At 42.3% G+C, this 22,478-nt stretch overlaps 1 protein-coding gene across 1 annotated transcript; it reads left to right on the top strand.

The window, feature by feature from the left end:
• The first annotated feature begins 1,145 nt into the window (after positions 1 to 1,145).
• On the top strand, positions 1,146 to 22,097 carry LOC126416602 (ATP synthase subunit g, mitochondrial-like). The gene is made up of 3 exons (XM_050084358.1): positions 1,146 to 1,302; positions 1,450 to 1,601; positions 21,732 to 22,097. Exons 1-3 carry the CDS (start codon positions 1,251 to 1,253, stop codon positions 21,828 to 21,830), a joined length of 303 nt encoding a protein of 100 aa, XP_049940315.1. The 5' UTR covers positions 1,146 to 1,250; the 3' UTR covers positions 21,831 to 22,097.
• The last annotated feature ends 381 nt before the right edge of the window (positions 22,098 to 22,478 follow it).

Genomic DNA, 22,478 nt, shown 5'->3' with positions numbered 1-22,478 from the left:
CAAATTATATTTTTAACATGTGATTAAAAAGTCTTATGCTGTCTTTATTAACAAATCTTTTCTCTCTGTATTTTTCATGTACCACTGGATCCTTAATGGATATATTATGTAATGTTAACGTTACTGCCTTATGATCCGAGAACCCCGTATCTGTTAGTTCAGTGATATGCTCACACTTATTCTTACTTGCAAATACTTGAACAATTATTGTTTCAGACCCATTTAAATATCTAGTGTCGTCTGTTACTGTTGCCGTCATATTATAAGATAAGAACAGATTGATCAGTTGTTGTTGTTTACTGCAATAATCCTGTACTTATGGTTCCAGTCTGGAAGCGGTTTTTCCTGCATTTGTGAATATTTGGTCAGTAATGGTACATGTTGTTTTGGTAACCCTAGCGGGAGGGTTTATAGTTGTCTGTGAATTATGCGTTGAAAGAAAAGTCATGAGATATTGTTTTTAGTTTGTTTTTCTGGATATTTATGTTGAAGTTTGCTGACTCTCTATCTGGGCTTCTGTACAGGCAAATTATTATTGTTTTTAGTGACGTTATTTCTGTAACTGAAATTTCATGTTCCCAAACAACGACGTCATGCCCACTTTGCCACCTAGTTCGCCAGACATGAATCTCATCGAAAATTTATGGGACATATTCGAGAGGTGAAACTGTGCACAAAATTCTCCACTGGACATATTTTTGCAATCACGGGTGGCTACCGAGGCAGCATGGCTCAATATTTCTGCAGTAAACTTCCAACGACTTATTGCTCCATGCCACATGGAGCTGCTGCACTACGCTGGGCAAAAGGAGCTCCGATACGATATTAAGAGGTACACCATGACTTTTGTCACCTCATTGTATTTCTATTTGTAATTTTCCACAACTGTTAAAACTACATTTATGGATATTTAAATGAGAATAAATACATCATTGATTTGTTTTTTTGTGTGCTTGCGTTAAACACACAGTGGCGTGTATTAGAGAATATAACAGCTTTTGCAATGGACCTTCCATTCTGCGAGTCGGCAGCCTAGTTGATTGCTGTGTGGTATTTTTGTATTGAAGGAATGCGGCTTGAGTAGAGTAGACTACGATTGACGTAGTTTTTCTCATATCGATAATGCCTATTTCGTTAGTTTCACTTCGATATGGCCGAATGAGAGTTCTGTGAAATTTTATATTTGTAAAGAGGTTCCCCAGAAAGATATTTCGTACGACGTACGTCCTTGTCGTCTGGTTGGTGGAAAGATGGCGAAGGCTGTTTCTAATTTGGTGCAGAGGGCTCCAATATGGGCTAGAGGTATTAAGTTGTTAATGAATACGTTTTAGTTTTATTGAAAATTGTTTTTTTCATTCTTTTAGGTTGGAAGTGTTTTACAGAAGGTGGTAGGTGTACAGACCATTTACAGAAAGTTAATTTAGACATCCTGCCGGAACTTTGTTATAGAATATGCACAGCCCCGGTTCCAGACGTTCCTGAAATATGCCCGTGTTGAGTTGACACCACCAACTCCTGGCGAATTCCCACAAGTTGCTAGTGGCATACAGAAACTGCTCAGCGGTGCACGAACTGGACGATGGAAGCAGCTGACAGTGAAGGTAAAGATTAAGAACAAGTATCACGGTTCAGACCACATTTGTTTTTTTACAGTAACACCCAGAAATAAAGGGTTGTTTTTTCTGGATCGTATTTCAACGACTACAAATGCTGTAGCCAACGTAGAGCTGTGATGAAATTGTTTCATTCTAGCAGTCTAAAAATCAGTTTTTTTCAGTAGTGTGGAGTAGGTGTGTGTAAGAAATAAATTCTTCATTTAAAAATGTGTGATAGTCTCATTTGTTTGTGATTTATCATAGTAAAAATTTTCATGTAGCTATACACTATTTATGCAGCAGGAGACACTTGCTGCCGTTTCATCTGTATTCCACGCCATTTGGTAATCTCTCACGGTTAGTATTTGTTAGGCCTACTGGAGGAGATATGTAGGCATTTGGGTCCAATGCTGAATCTCTGTGTGTCGGTTAGGTGATGCACTACCATTTGCAACAGCAAGTAGTATTGATTTGTGGCCGTGGCATATTCTTTCTATTTATCATTGCTGATGTAGGGGCTCTACCTATAACGTGCTAGTCAGAAAATTCTCATGATACAGTGATTCTGAAAATACCTACAAGTTTATTTGTAAAGAAAATTCATAGAGGTCGTACATACAGAGAATATTGACAATGAATAGTTATTTCCTGTTACCTGCTTTAATGTTATTATCTGTCCATACTACAAGCTTACTTCTGTGTTATTGCCATTTTTCAAGATCGTGACATTGTTCATAACGTATGTACATTCTGCATCAGTGTCTGATTGCTATTTTCTTGCTGTCACAACAACTAGTACAGGTTCTACTGAAGATTTTATAGTTGTTTCTGTTTTGATAACTTTTTAACTCTATCCAGGTTTCCTTGTATTAAGCTTTTAGAACATATTTGAAAAGCTTATTTCAGAAGTGCCCTAAGTCCAGTTTTGATATTTTGTGCTATATACGTTTCTGTGTTCTTTAGGGATAGACTTGTCTCTGAGTGTGAAAGGACCTTACCATTTTATCAAATAGCCTAAACATACTACAAAGAGATTCTTGTTAATTTCAAAAGAGCCCCTTTTCCAGGACATTGGGTGCTTTTGCTCTCAACAATTGTGAAAATGACTCCATGTACTTTTCTAGAGATGCAGTTGTCGAAAAAGGTGAGAGAACAATATAAATAATGCATCTGTTATTAGGACAAGACCTGTACCTTCAGAGTGTAATGCAGGCAGAAAAAGTAAAACGACGTAGACCAAGGGAGGGAAAAATCCAAAGGCAAATTCTTTCAAATAGTACCGCATCGTGGGAACAAATTGTACCCAAATTTGGAGATAAGTATTTCCCAGCTTATTTGCAGTTTGCAAAAAAAGGGCGAGAAGAATAAGACAGCAACTTATGTTTGGAAAAAGCCCTCAAGATGAGCTAGGAAGCTGTAGTTCAGTATCAGAGCCGAAATTGCCAATGTTCATGAGCACATACAATTTCTGACGAATTTTATAATGCCGGTTAAAGTGTACATTTACGAAGTACCACTTTGAATAAAAAGGCCATTTACAAGATTTTCAAAGAAGTGAATACCCTTTCTCTGAGTGAAAACATTTAACCAGGATTTTGACCTCAATTTCGGCAGGCTGCCCATGGATGCGTGATGTGAATTTGAGCAATTAATGGGGAAAATTAAAAAGAAATGCACCAGATAAGTGCCAGAAAATTTTATGCTGCTTTGAATATAAGTGAAAGGCTGTGCAGTGAAAATGTACATTTTTGAGTCTGAACTTTCATTTCATACAGAATCTTCATCTGTCAAGCATTCCTGTTCAGGACCTATTTTCCCTCCAGCAGCTGATGGTTAATGTTTTTGGCATTTGCATTTTAAGAGACAGTGACATTTAATTACCTTTATTGTGAAGGTGTTGCCAGCAAAGGTTCTAGCAAAGTGTCCACTTTCTTGTATCACTCTCACCACCTGCATCCCCAACACACAAAAATTGTTCATCAGTTTTTTGATAACTGCCCAGCGCAAAACAAAAATCACTGTTAATAAAAATGTCAGGCTTTCATGGGTGCTGGAAATTCAAGAAATAGAGGTATTCTTTCTTATCAGAGGACATTTTCTTGGCATCTGATAGAGCTTTTGATACAATCAAGAGACTGCTGCAAAGAATTCAGAGTATATATTATTATGGATTACATTGAACTGGTCATATCGTAGAGTGCAAGGCATCAATTCTCTATATAGGTTGTCTCAACAGATGAGGCTTTACAAGAGGACAACTCATTCACGAGAAACAGTTAATCACAAAAGGACTTACTCCAGTGTTTAAACATTTCATCAGTTTGTCTTCAGTGATGAAATATTTGGGACTTAACAGGATGCAGTATGATCAGGGGTTTAAATACCCACATGGTCAGATTAGGACAACCTCGAGTTTCTCGATCCAGTGTCAACTTACCAGCTGTTTGAGCCTATTCAAATGACTATATTCCTGTCAAAATAAAGATAATGGTAGATGTAAAGAAGTCGGCTGCTGACATTGTGTAGGAAGAATACGTACTTGAATTATTGAATAGTTTGTCAATTGCCAACTGCTGCAGGAGCACTGGACACACAAGATGAGTGATTTGTGATTTCCAATATTGATAAACATTTACGTACTTGTTCATTAAACAGTTTGTTTGTATGATGTGAAAGTTTTAAGATTTTTCTCGCTTATTCAGAAGAGATCTTTGTCCAAGAAATATTCAGCTCTAGTGAATAAACACACACAATATTTGTGAATATAAGAAGTGATAATGATTGTTCATAAAGGTATCTCTCACATGGTTATTGCAGAATATTAAGAAAATGCCCTGTGAAATATTAACAGCTTTCTCCATTTTTCTGAAAACTGTCAGATGGACATAGGACCCTTCTGAAATAAGCAGTTCATTTGTGTACTGGATTTTATATGATCATAATTTTCTATCTTATACTGTGAATAATTATGTATTTTTTGTAAGACCTCTGCATCAAGTTATGAAGCTGTATATCTTTATATAACTCTTCAAAATATCAGACAGCAGGAAAATTATGACCATATACAAATCTGGTATATAAATATGGTACAAAAACTGAATGCAAGGAAACCAGGATCAAGTTAACAAGCTGTTAAAATAGAACCAACTATAAAATCCCATGTAAAACACATACTTGTACCTGATATGACATCAAGAAAATGGCAATCGCACATGCATTATGTTCATATGTTATTAACAAATTAATATTGTACCAGCAAATGGCAACAAGAAGAAATAAGCTTATAGCTTGAAGCAATAATAAAGTTTAAGCAGGTAACAGGAAATAACTATTCATTAAAAGGTCGTACTGCTACCTATATTACACAGCAATCCCCTGCAATGTGGAGATTGTGTTCAAATTTGATTCAGTCACAAAGCAATGTTTATATGTTTTCAAAGTGTCTTAAATGTGGAATGGGTGTTATCAGTCTTGAACATAGACCTCAGGCTACAGTACAGATCATTTATCACACCCTTCTTTTGCTATTGATTCATTGTCTTTGTGTTCTCACAGCCAAATTTGTAACAAACCTAGCCCTAAGGCCACTCTACATAAGTATCAGGCACAGTCACACTCATCCAGATTATCTACTGCCTCAAAGAATTATGCGTATTGCTTGTTAAGTTCCTGGGTAAGACAGCAAATCTCATGGTATATTCTGTGCTTACAAGTGTCTTTATGGGTTTCACAAAAGTGGGCGTTATTTTGCGAGTTGTTGAAGTCAACAGGATTACTAGAGACTGAGGTATAACCTGTCTGCATTGACCAATGACATCACCATACCTAAAACCCCGATGTCAAGTGTATCCACCAGTGCCACCGAAACATCAGTCGTAACGAAACTTCCTGGCAGATTAAAACTGTGTGCCCGACAGAGACTCGAACTCGGGACCTTTGCCTCTCGCGGGCAAGTGCTCTACCATCTGAGCTACTGAAGCACGACTCACGCCCGGTCCTCACAGCTTTACTTCTGCCAGTATCTCGTCTCCTACCTTTCGTATCAGCGCACACTCCGCTGCAGAATGAAAATCTCATTCTGGAAACATCCCCCAGGCTGTGGCTAAGGCATGTCTCCGCAATATCCTTTCTTTCAGGAGTGCTAGTCCTGCAAGGTTCGCAGGAGAGCTGTAAAGTTGGGAAGGTAGGAGAAGAGATACTGGCAGAAGTAAAGCTGTGAGGATCGGGCGTGAGTCATGCTTCGGTAGCTCAGATGGTAGAGCACTTGCCCACGAAAGGCAAAGGTCCCATGTTCAAGTCTCGGTCAGGCACACAGTTTTAATCTGCCAGGAAGTTTCATATCAGCGCACACTCCGCTGCAGAGTGAAAATCTCATTCTGGATCAATCGTAACATCTGCAAAAATACAAATACCACACGATCCAATATACTGACTACACCCAATGAAATTAGCAGTACAACAGTGGGGAAAAGGGGTTTGGGGCTGGAACAAACTATAAATTCAATAATAAAACCAATGTTCATGACTCAAGACTCGGGGGAGCAAACATATGAAACTTCCAAAAAATGAAACCTGGCAAAACCATACAAAACACACCACATGAGCATAGTATCCCAATCCACAGTTAACCTGTATACTCGACTGTAGACCAGGGTACCAATACCCCCTCCCCATTTCCCCACTCGAAAACAGATACGCCAACCAAGTATTTTCTGTAATACTGAAGAAGTACATGTAAGCTAATTCCACTAAGGTCGTAATACACGGAAACTACACACATGTACAGATAGTACAGAAATTACCCTTTTCAATACAAATGACGCACATTTTAATAATTGTATGGGTGTTCTTAGTACACTAATAATTGTGGTACCTCTATAAATTTCCATGCAATAACATAAATGAATGGAGCTACATATTTTGATGAAGATAATTTAATAGTCATTTTAAGCAAGGAAAAAAACTAAAATCCTCATGGCATTTTCTCACAAATATTGTCAGATTTTTAAAATACTGTGAAATACCACTTAAAATTTCATTGCCACTTGAAGAATTTCATTATTTGTTCTGAATGAATGTAGGAAATACCATTTCCATGTAATCTAAATGTTGTGGCATATAGCTGATACACATTTGGAGACACATCACCGTAGTTTCGCTACATTCTTCATCCAATCGGCATAAACATAAATAATAAATGTTTTCTGGTAGAATCCACTTAATGGAGTCTGCAGCTCATCAGTTGTGCTCTGCTGTTGCCAGTTTTCATTGGTCATAGCCCATCAGTTGATAGTGTAGAAGTAGCCAGTGAGAATCTCTCAATCTAATCATGTCTTTTTCTGAATGGTTGATAAAAATATTTTGCTGTTTTTTCGGTGATATATCATGATTTCCAAGCTTCTGTTTAGGGTGAGACTTGAAGCACATCTTAAATTGTTGCAAGGGAAACAAAATGCCAGCCAACTTCGCTTACAAAGTTTACCAGCAAAATGATTGGCCACCCACTCCACTTAATGATTCATTGTGTTCTCTTCCTATTATTCATCTTGGGAACCGTTACCAATTACAGCATGCAATGAAAAGGCCATGGGATCCAGAAAAGCACTTTTACCATGTTTTCTATTTCTGTGCTCTCTACCCTATTATACATGTGTACCTTGTTTAACATCACTTTCAGTAGCTGAAACACTTTGATAAATGAGGTTAAAAGTCATCATAAGCACCGGAGAACATGGCATTGTTTTGGCTTTCCTTTTGTTGGATGAATTTTATCCAAAATCAATTCTAATTTGGACTAACAAGTGAAGTTACCCTGTAGACAGGGATCTATGTGAACTTCAGAATGACAGTTTGTTTGGGATATAAAGTTGTGCAACAGCTGGTTGCAAATTTTTCAGTTGTACACTACTTCGGTGACCCTAAGCCAAAGGCAGCTGTTATTCCCAAGCAATCACCTGTCTTTGTAACCAGGTGTGACATTGCTTAATTCTGGTGATCGGGTGAGAACCGATGTAATCAATGTGGCGAGGCCGTTGGCTTGGAGGCCATGAATTGCTTGTATGACTTCTCATATTTTTGAAAAAGTATCATCGAATTCTGAGGCTACATCAGTTGGTATAAACAGGATTGTTACTCCCAGAATACATTTTATTACACGTAAGAGTTAATAATAAAGATGTTTGTTTTGGGAGATGTTGTTTTTAAAGTAACTTTACACATGTGCAGTTGAAATGCATTAAGATATCTGAAGGTATTATTTTACAGTAAACAGTAATTCTGCAAAGAAATGACAGGTTGATATTTTAGGCTTAAAGGTGTGTGACATTTTTCATTGCTTTAAACTGGTTTATGAGAGGTTTCAGTTAATCAGATCTTTTCTTCCTATGTGAAGAGTTTTTACCATTCCTCATTTATAACATACTGGAAACTTTTGCATTATTTTTCTCACATTTGTCAAACTAGTGGGTAATTGAACTTCATTAATAAACAAAACAATTTGCTGCTAACAAAAAAGGTATCTATGATAACAATCCTGATTCTTTAAATAATATTCCCTCTGAAAGAGCACTGCAGTATTCAGTCGATGGTAAGAGTAATTATTGCCATCATCTGTTAAAATTTTCTATTGCTGTGGTCACTTCATATCTGTAACTTCCCTGTTAGACCAGGGCTTCCCAACGTGTGGTCCGCGGACCCTTTAGGGGTCCGCCGGCTCTTTCTAGGGGGTCCGCGGCCACCTTTCACCATATTGTGTAAAATAATGAGTAAAATTATTGAATAAAAATGTGAAAATCAAATTCATCACTTTTTTTTCATATGAAAAGCATGTGTACTTTCACTTCGGGTCGTATTCCCAAGCAGCCTTTACGGTTCTTAAGAGAGAATGCATACACAGTTTAGTGCCATAGAATGCGGCTTCTCTGATTGACTGTTTCGCAACAATACGGGGGCCGTTTGTGCACCGGCTCACGGCGCTAGATGCGCTGAAACCTTTTACGCATGCGCGGAGCGTGCTTTGTCGACCAATCACAGCGCTCGCTGGCAAGTATGCGGCCCCAGGCATCATTAAACGTTGAACTTGCTTTGTCAGTGCACTACCTATTTCATAAGTTGATTTTTGACCAGTTTATTACTTGTAACATGGATCGGTTGCTGAAGTCAGGACATTGAAGAAGGGTGCAGTTTCTCAATCGCCTTCCCAATAAGGGAAGTTTCCAGTTTAAATGAATGAGAAGGGAGGATGACCAAAGGAAGAACAATCACAAGAAGCTCCACAGCCGGATTTATGTGAAAACGCTGCAAGTACTCCATTGGTTGCAATATCCTGTGGAAGTGGAATAACCAAGAAGCGTAATTACAACGAAAGCTATTTAGAAATGGGCTTCGTGGAGACAAAGGACGGTAAAGCTCAATGTGTAATCTGTGCGCGAGTCCTTCCTAACAGTTCAATGGTTCCAGTTAAACTGCGCCGTCATTTGGAGGTACTCACCTGGATTTCCAGGCTAAAGACATCTTTTGAGATTTTCTCAAAAGGAAGAGTGCTGAACCAGCTGCTTCTCAGCATTGCATGAAAACTCATGCAAAAACAATTAATGAAAATTCATTAAAAGCTACTTTCTTGGTTAGTTATGGAGTGGCAAAAACAGGCAAAGCTCATACCATTGCAGAAAATCTCATAAAGCCGTGTGTTAATGATATTGTTTCTTGCATCCTAGATGAAAAGGCAGTGAAACTTATCTTCGGTCATTATCAAACAATACTGTCAAGAGACGCATTGTTGACATGTCCAATGATATGAAGGACACTCTTGTTTCTCACATCCAACACAATTCATTTGCTCTGCAGATAGATGAGTCCACTGATGTTGCAGGATTAGCGATTTTATTGGCTTTTATGGACGTGCAAATAGTGGAAATTAAACTTGGGTTAATAGTGTGTAAGACTAGGGACTAATGACCTCAGCAGTGAAGTACCATAGACTTTACATACATTTTAACATTTTTTCTTCGGATTTCACGCCCCCCCCCCCCCCCACCCACACACACACACACACACACACACACACACACACACACACACACACACACAGACGACTGTTACGAACGTGTGAAATGTCAATTACCAAATAATTTTAATCAGGCTATAGTGTGTTGAACAAACGGAGTAAATCTACTAGTAAGTGTCTGGATACAGTGGGAATTCAAATTGGATCGTTAATTGCAAGTTGTTTTCATTCATCTCTAAACAAAAGACTATTGATACTTCGGGGGGGGGGGGGGGTTATTGGGAACATGGCACATGCATTAAGAAGCTTTCAGTTTCCTTGGGTTTCACTCTGAAATTTTACTGACTAGGGGTCCGCCATGGATTTTCGACTGAAGAAGGGGTCCGCCAGCTGAAAAGGTTGGGAAGCCCTGTGTTAGACAAACTTGATCAGTTACTGAAGCCTTAAAAAATTTGATATTTTAGTAAATACAAGGTTTGCCTGCGAGGTAATGTAGCCAGTTCTGTTCTGACATTCCTGTTGAGCAGAGTGGTCTACCTGCTTGGGCTAACGGGTGGTGGTGGTGGTGTTGGTGGTTAGCTTCCCAATACAACCATCCTCAGTGTCCACTGAGCTCTCAGAAAGCCAGCAAATGTCCCAAAGTGAACCACTTCTTGGCGGTCCAGCTCCAGTTACGATGCAACATTCACTCTATAACAATTACACAGTCTAATTCTGTGTGACACCTGGGACGTCTGTGGTCAAAACATTTCAAATGATTGAGCACGCATTTAGGAATGAATACCTCTCAAAGTGACAGGTGTTTCGGTGGCACAAGGCACTTCTGGAAGGCTAGGATAATGTTGACAACGAAACATGCTCTGGACCCACTTAAAGATTGAAAGACGAAGACAGTATTATGAAAAGGATAGATTGCCACTCACTACATTGTGGAGATGTTTAGTCGCAGATAGGCACAACAAAAAGACTACTAAACAAGTAAGCTTTTGGCCACAAGACCTCCTCCTTGAGTAGACAACGTGAATGTAGTCTTTTTGTTGTCTGTTTGCGACTCAGCATCTCCACTGCATAGTGTATAGCAGTCTATCCTTTTCATAATATTGTCATTATTCCTTCCTGGATTTTCCAGGGCATGAAAGATGACAGTGTGACTTCCGTGCATGAACTTTTAAATACTTTGTAGAATGAGTCTTCGCATGACTGGAAGTGCCCAAAGCCATGGAACAAAAGATTGTAACCAAATAACTGCAGACAAAGTAAGTACATGCAAAAAGGCTCCAAAAATTTTGATGGACAACCATAAATCCAGCTCTGTACTATTTGTGAAGGTCACCACGTCCGTACATGAGCAGATCCTAAGTGAAGGCAATATTAATTATCTTTCTCAGTGCTAGTTTTATCGTCAACCAAGAGCTTATACTTGCTGGACAGACTGTTCAGAGGCTAAGGTGCTCAGAACACTGGAAAAAAGTCATTGATGCCAGACCACATGTTGCTGGTTCCTGGAAGTGCTACCAAGACAACTGGCCTACTGGTATCATCTTTTTGGTGAGGGATTATCTGATCAAAAATGATGTGGCAAGACTGCCTTGGCCCCTCTACAGTCCTTACCTCACTTTGGCAGAGGTCCTTACCCCTTGGATCAAGACATGCTTAGAAGACCACAGTTTCGAACCATTGACAACTTAGAACTTGCTGTTCATGTGCCCGAGAGGAAATTCTAACCCAAGCCTTCCAAGGTGCCTAAAACACTTGAAAATATCAATTGCAAAAATGTGTTGATGAAAGTATGTCCTGTTTTTATGCATTGCTCCATTTTAATCAATAAATATTTTATGGGTTTAGTGACATTACTTTCTGGTATAACTTATTGACTGTGAAATTTAATTTTTGAGCTTCAATCTGATGCAATAATGGGATGCCTCCATGGGAAATATTTGACACACAGTTCATGGGGAAAATGTGTGGAATGTCAACTTCGTGGAGCTTGTGAAAGCCAATGATAAAATTTGGGTATGTTTGCTGTATCTTACCCAAAAATTTCAGTGTTACAAGATTACAAATAAAAACAAATTTTATTGTTAGATATGTGAAATGTATCTTTGAAGTTCGAATGAAGATTGGAACCAATGTTTATTATTGGCATGGTCAAACAATGGGAAGTCAAGGATGGAATAACAATGTGCAAAGGACAGTTTGCTACTCACTGCGTAGAGGCGGCTTTGAGCCACAGACAGCCACAATGAAAAGTAATGTGAGAAATATTTCAGCTTTCGGAAAGTCTTGCTTCAGAATAGAAAACTCACATTCAAACTGCTGCTAGTTACGTGGGCACGGCCACAGTCTCCAGTTGCTAAGGTCAGACAGTTTAAATATTTCCAGCATTATTTTTCATTGTCCGTCTGTGACTGAACGCCTCCTGTATGTGATGAGTACCAGTCTAGCCTCTCCATGTTGTTGTTACTGTTGTAACAGCATGATCAAAAGATGATTTATACGTAAATCAGGCCTGTCTCATTTGAGTAGTTACATAATTGGTTAATTCCAGTTTAATACTGAATTCTGTCTTCAGAAATTTACTGCGTAAGTTCGTAACACTGTCCCTCCTTCCAGTTGTTGTACGAACCTCAAAATGTGAAATATTGAGATCACTGATTGCGGAATAGAAAAACTACCGTCACCTAGTAGTGGAAAGGCCTCAGGACCAGATGAGATAAGTGTAATATTCTGCAAAGAATATGTGAAAGAACTTGCTCCCCTTCTAGCAGTAACTTATCATAGATTGCTTTAGCAATGAAGGGTACCTGATGATTGGAAGAAAGTGCAGGTCATTCTAGGTTTTTAAGAAGGGGCATAGGGCAGAGGCACTCAGTCTGTTGTAGAATTATGGAATATGTTTTATGCCTAATAATTATGACATTTTTGGAGAATGAAAATCATCTTGATGAAAGTCAATATGGATTCTGCAAACAGATCCTGTGAAACTCAGCTCACTCTGTTCCTCAATGAGATCCACAGCACCATAGACAATGCCACTCAGGTAAATGACTGTGTTCTTTGGCTTCAGGAAGGCATTTGACACCCCATTTAATGTCTTTGCAGATAGAACTCAACACATCGCTCTTAACAGAATAAAATTGACAGATGTAAAGGTAATTTCTGGATTACCCCCAAGGAAGTGTTAGAACTGTTACTGTTTACAATATATATAAATGATCTAGTAGAAATCATTGGATGCTCTTTAAGGCTGCTCAGACCATGCGGGTGTCTATATAACAAAGTAGCAATGCCAGAAGATAGTAACAATTTGCAGAATGACCTCCAGAGAATTGCTGGGTGGTGTAGGCTCTGGCAGTTGACCCCCGAATGTAAATAAATTTAACCTATTGCACATACATGGGAAAAGTAGTTCACTACTGTAAGCTACACTGTTGATGACAAACCGGTGGAAACATTATCTACCAAAAAAATCTAGAAGTAACTATCCTGAAAGACTTCAAGTGGAATGACTGCATAAAACAAATAGTGGAAAAGGTAGATGCCAGACTCAGATTTGTAGGAAATGTACCTCATCCACAAAGGAAATGGCTTATAGGGCACTTGTTTGACCGGTTCTTGAGTATTATTCATCTACTGGGGATCCCTACCAGGGAGGACTGATAGAAGAGAGAGAAGATGCAACAGAGTGGCGCATTTCGTCATGGGAGCGTTACAGAGATGCTCAACAAACTCCGTTGGCAAATATTACAAGAGAGGAATTATGCATAATGGGAAGATTTACTATTGCAATTTTGAGAGAGCACTTTCCGGGAAGAGTCGGACAACATATTACTTCGGAGGAGAAAATTCAAGAAATTAGAGCCTATACGGAGGCTTACCGATAATCGCTATTCATTAGTGGAACAGGGTTGGAGTGCTCAGTTAGTGGTACAAAAGTACTCTCGATCACACAACATTAGGTGGTTTGCAGAATATTATGTAGATGAAATTGGTGTGGAATCAGATTTATTTCACTAATAATTCTGAAGTACCTTAAGAGCTGCAATTTTCATAAAAATAATAAATGCGCCAGAAAAAAGTGTACTTTTTATGCAAATAACTTTGTAACATAGGTTCCGGCAATATATTTGGTAAATCTGAGTTTTTCAGACATCCATATGGAGTACTGTGCATTAAGATTGCCTTAAATTTGTAAACTTGCCTCTCTGAAGTTGACCATGAAACACACTTTCAATAATAATTTCAGGTGTATTGTAATGACAGTTGATTGTATAGTACAACTGAATTTGCATGTTGGGTATACACACACATTTATATTAGTAACACAGGTAATTTTTTTTTTTTAAATTTATTCTGGATTTTGGTCATACATTTAATTGCTGTAATAAAGACAGCAGTAAATTTGATTTTTTTGTCGCCCATTTCCATGTAAGCACTGAGACACAATCATTTTTCCCCCCAGGGGGTCCACAACTCTTTCGTGGATACGTGCGTGGCGAGCACGGGGCCCCGAGCCATTGCAGCCTTCTTTCTCTCCCGGGCTGCATTTCCTTTCCCTTCCCCTCCTTTCCCCTCCGTACCCCTTTCCCCTCGCCCTCTCCTCTCCCTCTATTGGTGTCCTTGCTTATGTTGGCCCCCGCTATCCTCCTGGTTCTGTTGGTTTTACACTCTGGCTTTGTTGCGTAATCATCTCCTCCTTTTGGCATTCCTTGGTCCCCCTCTGGGGTTTGACCTCCATTCCAAAATTTCTCTTCCGTAGTGTGAGCCATTTGGGGAAGAGCACCTTACCTAGTGTCTCCGACGTGTGCCCTCCTAGTATATTCCACCTTTTCTTCTACGTCGTTGTCTGATGCTAGGGTGCATAGCCAGCACGGTAGCCAGCCCGTGTGGTGGGGTCGCTATGTACCCTTTTGGTTGAGCCCCCTGAACACACAGGGATCACACTTCTGATACCTGAGCTGTGACCTCCTCATGCATGCCTTGGAGTGGTTGCTCGTCATCCTGGAGCATCGGAACTCCCGGCAATGGCCGCCGTGCCAGACGGCCCTTGCTGTGGCTGGGTGGCGCCCGTGAGGAGAGCCCCTGATCGGAGTGGGTGGTATCAGGGCGGACGCTATGCAGATGAAACGCATAAGGGTCCAAACCTCTGGCCGCTCTTCTGCGGCCGTCTCTCTGCGTGGTACTGATTCCTCAAGTGCTGCTTCTCTTGCCCTTTCGGCCTTCCCTTCCGTGGCTACCCCCTGGGAGGAGGGTCAGGCCCGTCGTCTAGGGGCAAAACCTTTCCCCCGTTATCTAGTTTGCACCAGGACTGATGGAGATAATTTCACCAGTGTCAAACCTTTATTCTTTGTGGAACACATTGAAGACAAGTTCGGCGAAGTGGACTCCCTGAGCAAGATGCGGTCGGGTTCGTTACTGATAAAAACTGCTTCGGCTGCCCAATCTGCGGCCCTTCGTGCCTGTACCCATCTTGGCACAATTCCCGTGTCCATTACCCCTCACCAGTCTCTAAATATGGTACAAGGTGTGATTTTTCACAGAGACCTCATCCTTCAAACTGATGAGGAACTTCGGGACAATCTCGGACGGCGGGGTGTTCACTTTGTTCGGCGTGTTCAGAAGGGTCCTAAAGATAATCGTATTGATACTGGTGCCTTTATCCTGGCCTTTGAAGGGGATACCCTTCCTGAGAAAGTTAAGATTATGGTCTATTGCTGTGATGTGAAGCCGTACATCCCACCTCCTATGCGGTGTTTTAAGTGCTTGCGTTTTGGCCACATGTCTTCTCGCTGTACCCAGGACCCTCTCTGTGGTGACTGTGGACGTCCACTCCATGAGGGGAGTCCCTGTGTTCCCCCTCCTGTATGTGTAAATTGTCATGGTAGTCATTCTCCACGTTCAGCAGATTGCCCAGTCTATAAGAAAGAAAAAAAGATACAGGAGTATAAGTCTCTTGATCGTTTAAGCTACACAGAGGCCCGTAAGAAATATGCACGATTGCACCCTGTGTCCATGACATCTAGTTACGCCTTGGTTACATCTTCATCCCTTCCTCCCCCTTCCTTACCCCCGTCCCGGACCCCTCTCCTTCCCCCCTCCCCTGCGGCTCCCACACCTTCTCCTCTGGGCGCTGCTCCCCCTCCCCAGCCGGAGAAGTGTCCCACTCCTTCGGCGTCTGCCGGTCAAGGGCGCCTCTCCCGGGATGCCCCTTCCCGGCACCTTCCAGGTCAAAGGTCTGCTGCAGCGCGGCGACCGCGAGAGATGCGGTCTATCGGCCCCCAGGTCGCCCGGTCTCTTTCTGTTCCTGATCTTGCTGCAGCTGGCTCCATTATGCCACACAGCCCTCCTCGATCTCAGCCTGAAAAGAAGAAGAAACATAAGTCCCGGGACAAAGAGCCTCTGGTGTCACCGGAGGTCCCTTCCCCGGCTTCACAACCGGATTCTGACCTGTCGTTTATGGATGTCGCCCCCTCCTTGTCGGTGACGGGTGGGGACCCGGCGGTATGACTGGATTTAGCGTGTTCAGCCCTCATTTAAACCATCGTTCTGTGGTTCTCCAATGGAATTGTAATGGCTACTATCATCACCTTCCGGAATTGAAATCCCTTCTTTCGTCCTACTCAGCAGCTTGTGTGGTTCTCCAGGAATCTCATTTTTCTGATGCTCACTCACCGACCCTCCGTGGGTTCCGTGTTTTCTGTCGAAATCGGGTCGGACCCTTGCGGGCTTCTGGTGGCGTTTGTACGTTGGTCCGTACAGCCATTGCTAGCACGTGGATTCCTCTCCAAACTACATTGGAAGCAGTTGCTGTTAGGGTCCACTTAGACTCTGCAGTCACAGTATGCAATCTTTATCTCCCTCCTGACAGGACTCTTACACCTGCTGCCTTAACCACCCTTCTTCAGCAACTTCCTCCCCCCTTCCTCCTCCTTGGGGATTTTAATGCTCATCATCCTTTGTGGGGCAGCGCCTTTCCATCTAGACGAGGTCTTCTTATCGACCAATTTATTGCAGACCACGACCTGTGCCTTCTTAATGATGGCTCCCCTACTCATTTCAGTGCTGGTCATGGTACCTTTTCTGCCATTGATCTTTCTCTTTCTTCTCCCTCTCTCCTCCCTTCATTACACTGGTCGCCACACGACGACCTTTGTGATAGTGACCATTTCCCGTTGATTATCACGCTCCCTTCCCGCTCCCCGATGGAGAGGTTACCTCGTTGGTCTTTCCACCGCGCCGATTGGCCTCTATATACTGCACAGGTCGAGTTTTCTCCCTCTTTGTCGGGTTGCATTGATGACGTCCTACGTGACGTGTCTGACGCGATTGTTCGCGCTGCTAACCTTGCTGTCCCGCGCTCATCTGGACAATTTCGTCGTCGGCAAGTCCCGTGGTGGAGTACGGCCATTGCCATTGCCATCCGTGATCGCCGTCGAGCTTTGCAACACTTTAAGAGGCACCCATCTGTAGCCAGCCTTTCTACCTTTAAGCGCCTTCGCGCTAAAGCCCGTTATTTAATCAAACGGAGCAAGCGGATATGTTGGGAACGATTCGTTTCTTCCCTTGGTTCCACTGTCCCTCTGTCACGGGTATGGGCTACACTTCGCTCTCTCCAAGGTTGCCATCGGCAGTCCACCCTCCCAGGCCTTCACCTCCCAGATGGCATTTGTACGGACCCATTAGTTCTTGCAGAACATCTTGCGACCCATTTTGCAGTGGCATCAGCGTCGGCCTCCTATCCAGCTGCTTTCCTTCATCAAAAACAGCAGGCTGAAGCTGTCCCCTTATGTTTCACCACTTGTGAGTCAGAATCTTACAACGAACCTTTCACTGAATGGGAATTTCTTTCTGCTCTATCTGCTTCTCATGATACGGCTCCTGGCCCAGATTCCATTCATAACCAGCTGCTTCAACATCTCAGTGCTCCACAACGGCACCATCTTCTTCGGGTGTTTAACCGTATCTGGCTCCAGGGTGACTTCCCTTCTCAGTGGAGGGATAGCATTGTGGTTCCTGTCCTTAAGCCTGGTCAGAACCCCCTATCTGTTGACAGCTATCGGCCAATTAGTTTGACCAATGTTGGTTGTAAGTTACTTGAACAGCTGGTAGCCCGTCGGCTCACTTGGGTCCTCGAATCTCGGGATCTATTGTCCCCTTACCAGTGTGGCTTTCGAGAGGGACGATCTCCAATCGATCATTTGCTTCGCTTGGAATCCGCAGTTCGGCAGGCTTTTTCCCAGCGCCGCCATTTGGTTGCAGTGTTTTTTGACCTTCGCAAGGCCTATGACACGGCCTGGCGCCATCACATCTTACTAACCCTTCATCAGTGGGGTCTTCGGGGCCCACTCCCGATTTTTATCTGCCAGTTCCTGATCCATCGGTCATTCAGAGTTCGAGTTGGTACTGCTTTTAGTTCTCCACGGACCCAGGAGACGGGCATCCCACAGGGTTCTGTCTTGAGTGTCCTTCTTTTCCTCATTGCTATCGATGGACTTGTGGCCTCTGTCGGTCCCTTGGTCGCCCCTGCCCTGTATGTGGATGATTTCTGCATTTGGGTTAGTTCCTCCTCGATGCCATCTGCAGAACGGCAGCTCCAGGTGGCTATACGGCGTGCCTCTGCATGGACCCTCTCCCACGGGTTTCAATTCTCTCCTTTAAAATCGCGGGTGGTCCACTTCTGTCGCCGTACTACGGTCCACCCTGATCCAGAGCTCTATCTCGCTGCACAAAGATTGCCTGTGGTTCCACAGTTTCGTTTCCTAGGTCTTCTTTTCGACAACAAGCTCACTTGGCTGCCCCATATCAGACTCCTGAAGGTAGGATGTTTCCGTAAACTCAATGTCCTTCGCTTCCTTGCCCACTCCTCCTGGGGTGCGGACCGTTCCCTCCTCCTCCGTCTTTATCGTGCTCTAGTTCTGTCACGTTTGGACTATGGTTGTCAAGTTTATGGTTCAGCTGCTCCTTCCACGCTGCACGTGCTGGATCCAGTCCACCATCGTGGTATCCATTTGGCCACCGGTGCCTTCCCTACTAGCCCTGTTGATAGTCTCCTGGTTGAAGCTGGGATCCCCCCCCCTTTCTGTTCGGCGGTCCCAGCTTCTGGTGTCTTATGCCCTTACTATCCGTTCTTCTCCCGCTCATCCTTCCTATTCTATCCTATTCCCAGACCATGGACGTCGCCTGCCTGACTCCCGCCCTCGGGCGGGTTTACCGGTTGGGCTGCGCCTTGCGTCTCTTACCCGTGATTTTCGGCTTCCTTCTTTGTCCTGTCTTCCTCGCTCCCTCCCCTCCACCCCTCCTTGGTTAGTTCCTCGGCCTCGACTTCGGATGGATCTCCGCCGCGGACCGAAAGATTCCATCCCCCCGGTGGTGTTCCGTACCTTTTTCCGCCAAATTTTATGGGAGTTTCGGGATGCTGTTATTTTTTACACTGATGGCTCTAAATCTGCTGATCATGTTGGGTATGCCTTCACGTCCTCTGTTGGAACGGAAAATCATCTGCTGCCACCTACATGTGGGGTGTTTACTGCGGAATTGATGGCAATTTCCCGGGCCCTTACCTTTCTTAAACAATCCCAACACAACCGCGTTTTGTTATGTACGGACTCGATGAGTGGCCTTCTTGCTATTGACCGGTGTTTTTCGCGCCATCCCTTGGTCTCTGCCATCCATGACCATCTCGCTGATCTTCACCGTGCTGCTTGTTCCATTGACTTCTTATGGGTCCCGGGCCATGTGGGTATCCCGGGTAATGAGCTCGCTGATCGTTTGGCTGGGGGAGCAGTTACTTACCCCCCCGTTTTCCGTAACCCCTCCTGCAGCGGATTTACGGCTTCACATCAAATCCCACTTTGCACAGTCATGGGCCAATTCTTGGGAGGCTACTCCACTGTCTAATAAACTTCGTGCCATTAAGGTGAATACAGGCCCATGGCGTTCTTCCTTTAGCCTCTCCCGCAAGGACTCGACCACACTGTGTCGTCTCCGCATTGGCCATACCAGGCTGACCCATGGTTTCCTTTTGCGTGATGAGCCACCCCCGCTATGTGGTTGTGGAGCCTTCCAGTCAGTGGCCCACATTTTGGTTGAATGCCCCCTTCTTTTGGCTCTGCGTGCTAAGTACAGACTCCCCCACACTTTACCTTTGATGTTGGCTGACGATTCCCGGATGGTCTCTCTGGTTCTAGGTTTCCTCCGGGAGAGTGGTTTTCATTCTCAGTTTAAAGTTTTTAATCTCCCTCTGGTGTTGGGGCAGGGCGGTGAGTGTTTGGGTGTCTCCCACTGTAGGCAGTGTTCAGAGATTCCCGATTCACCTCCCTGACCGGAATCCTCTTTTCTTTCCCTTTTACTCTGTTTTTACCCCTTCTTTTTAAGGCTTGGTTAGTTTTTCTATTCCCATACGTACTTTCTGCATTATAGCAGTTGTACCTTTTAAGTCACAGGTGGTCTTGCCTATGCTGTTTCAGCATAGTGTTGGGTTCGTTCTCTTGCCAACTTCCCTCATTTGTTTTTACTAATGACAACGTGACTGCCCTTTTACGTTTCCCCTTTATCCGTTTTATTTTTCTGACTGAGATGTCCCGTTAGCAGAATGGAGTCTATTTGAAACAAGGGACTGATGACCTTGCTGTTTGGTCCCTTTAACCTCAAACAACCAACCAACCAACACAATCATTTTTTGTGCATCTCCTATTTGGCCATGAAATAGATTTATTGATATTGAATAGCAAAAAGACTTCCTAATGTTCTGCACAACATTGGGAAGTGTTTTCCTATTTAATATTATGTTCTCGAAGCACTGATGGAAAAGTGTTAAAAATTGATATATATTGTATTTCTAGTGGTAATTTGTGAAGACCTAGACAGTGGTAAAGAAATAGAAGCATATTTTTTGAAGCTTTATCTAATTCTAATTATGATTTTTTGTCAGTTGTCAGTTTTAATATAATGCCTGAAAGGGTTAAAATGTGGAGTCTGAAGACATAGAGTAAATGTAATCTTTTTTGACCATAAAAAGTATGTCTATTCTGGGCAAGGTGAAGGGGCGAGGGGTGTTCCGTCAGGTTTGCCTCGCCATATTGAGGTTAGAGTCATAGCACGGAAGATGGGATCTACAAACTGTTTTTCTGCTCTGGAACAGTGGTATACAGGGTGTTACAAAAAGGTATGGCCAAACTTTCAGGAAACATTCCTCACACACACACAGAAAGAAAATATGTTATGTGGACATGTGTCCAGAAATGCTTACTTTCCATTTTAGAGCTCATTTTATTACTTCTCTTCAAATCACATTAATCATGGAATGGAAACACACAGCAACAGAACATACCAGCATGACTTCAAACACTTTGTTACAGGAAATGTTCAAAATGTCCTCCGTTAGCGAGGATTCATGCATCCACCCTCCGTTGCATGGAATCCCTGATGCGCTGATGCAGCCCTGGAGAATGGCGTATTGTATCACAGCTGTCCACAATACGAGCACGAAGAGTCTCTACATTTGGTACTGGGGTTGCGTAGACAAGAGCTTTAAAATGCCCCCATAAGTGAAAGTCAAGAGGGTTGAGGTCAGGAGAGCGTGGAGGCCATGGAATTGGTCCACTTCTACCAATCCATCGGTCACCGAATCTGTTGTTGAGAAGCGTACGAACACTTAGACTGAAATGTGCATGAGCTCCATCGTGCATGAACCACATGTTGTGTCGTACTTGTAAAGGCACATGTTCTAGCAGCACAGGTAGAGTATCCCGTATGAAATCATGATAACATGCTCCATTGAGCGTAGGTGGACGAAATTAAAACGAGCTCTAACATGGAAATTAAACGTTTCTGGACACATGTCCACATAACATTTTTTCTTTATTTGTGTGTGAGGAATGTTTGTTGAAAGTTTGGCCGTACCTTTTTGTAACACCCTGTATATTTCCATGTTGTCATTAAACAAATGGTCTTTCTCCTCTACTCAATTCTACTGCTGTGGAAGGCATTTGTTTTATAAAAATGTGTCCAGTTCTGTAAGCATTCATTCAATAAGCTCTTCCAGATTTTAAGTTTGTTTTCATTTCATTACCATTAAAATTAAAAGTTGCTACAGTGTTTGTATCCTAATAGTACCATTTTAAATTTTTCAGGAAGCATGGCTTAATACTCTTGTCACTGTGGAAGTTTTATGTTGGTTCTTCGTTGGAGAATGTATAGGAAAACGGCACATTGTTGGTTATAAAGTGTAATTCCAAGCACTATACCTGAAGTACATGTAGTTGTAAATTATAAAATGTGTATTAAAACTCTGTAAAATAATTGCTTGTCATAGTATGAACTATACTTGAGAGGATTGTGGAGAATTGAAAGTTTGTGGTTACAGAGTAATTGGTTGCATAGGTACAGAATGCACTATTACACTTACTTTAAGAATTGTGAAATATTTTGATTTGGAGTGAGCAGTTATGGAATACTGATGGATAACATTTTGTGAAATAAATGTTTCAGTACAAAAAGTGTGTTGTCTTTGTCTTACCTACACCCACTTGTAAAGCTAGTAATGTGCTACTGAAATTGAATATACACCATAAACAGTGAAAAATTTCGAAAATTCAGTTGGTATTTGTGATAGGAAATACTGTCATATTCTAATTGTACTGTTGTAGTTACGCCTTTCCACTTTCTGGTTGCTATTCTTTAATTTCTGATGGTATCATGGGACAAAAAGTAGACATACCAGGATGAACAATTTTTCTTTTATAGGATAGTTTGGTGTGTACTACCCCAGAAATGTCCAGCTAGCAATACAGATTGTTTTTAGGTTAATATATTGCATTGTTTCAATCCATTTGGCGGTAAGTTAGAGGCACTGCCACAGTCTTTCTTTAGAATATCAT

The sequence above is a fragment of the Schistocerca serialis genome, chromosome 8, assembly GCF_023864345.2.
Source record: "Schistocerca serialis cubense isolate TAMUIC-IGC-003099 chromosome 8, iqSchSeri2.2, whole genome shotgun sequence".
In the NCBI taxonomy this organism is placed as follows: Eukaryota; Metazoa; Arthropoda; class Insecta; order Orthoptera; family Acrididae; genus Schistocerca; species Schistocerca serialis.
The sequence above is the reverse complement of the archived record's forward strand: the minus strand, read 5'-3'. Positions and strand labels throughout refer to the sequence as shown.

What these genes read in the sequence shown, in the direction of transcription:
- LOC126416602 (XM_050084358.1), top strand. Translation starts at nt 1,251, where the DNA reads ATGGCGAAGGCTGTTTCTAATTTGGTGCAGAGGGCTCCAATATGGGCT. An exon ending in GGCTCCAATATGGGCTAGAG is followed by an intron (nt 1,303 to 1,449) that starts GTATTAAGTTGT and finishes ACTTTGTTATAG; the next exon opens with AATATGCACAGCCCCGGTTC. An exon ending in GGAAGCAGCTGACAGTGAAG is followed by an intron (nt 1,602 to 21,731) that starts GTAAAGATTAAG and finishes TAAATTTTTCAG; the next exon opens with GAAGCATGGCTTAATACTCT.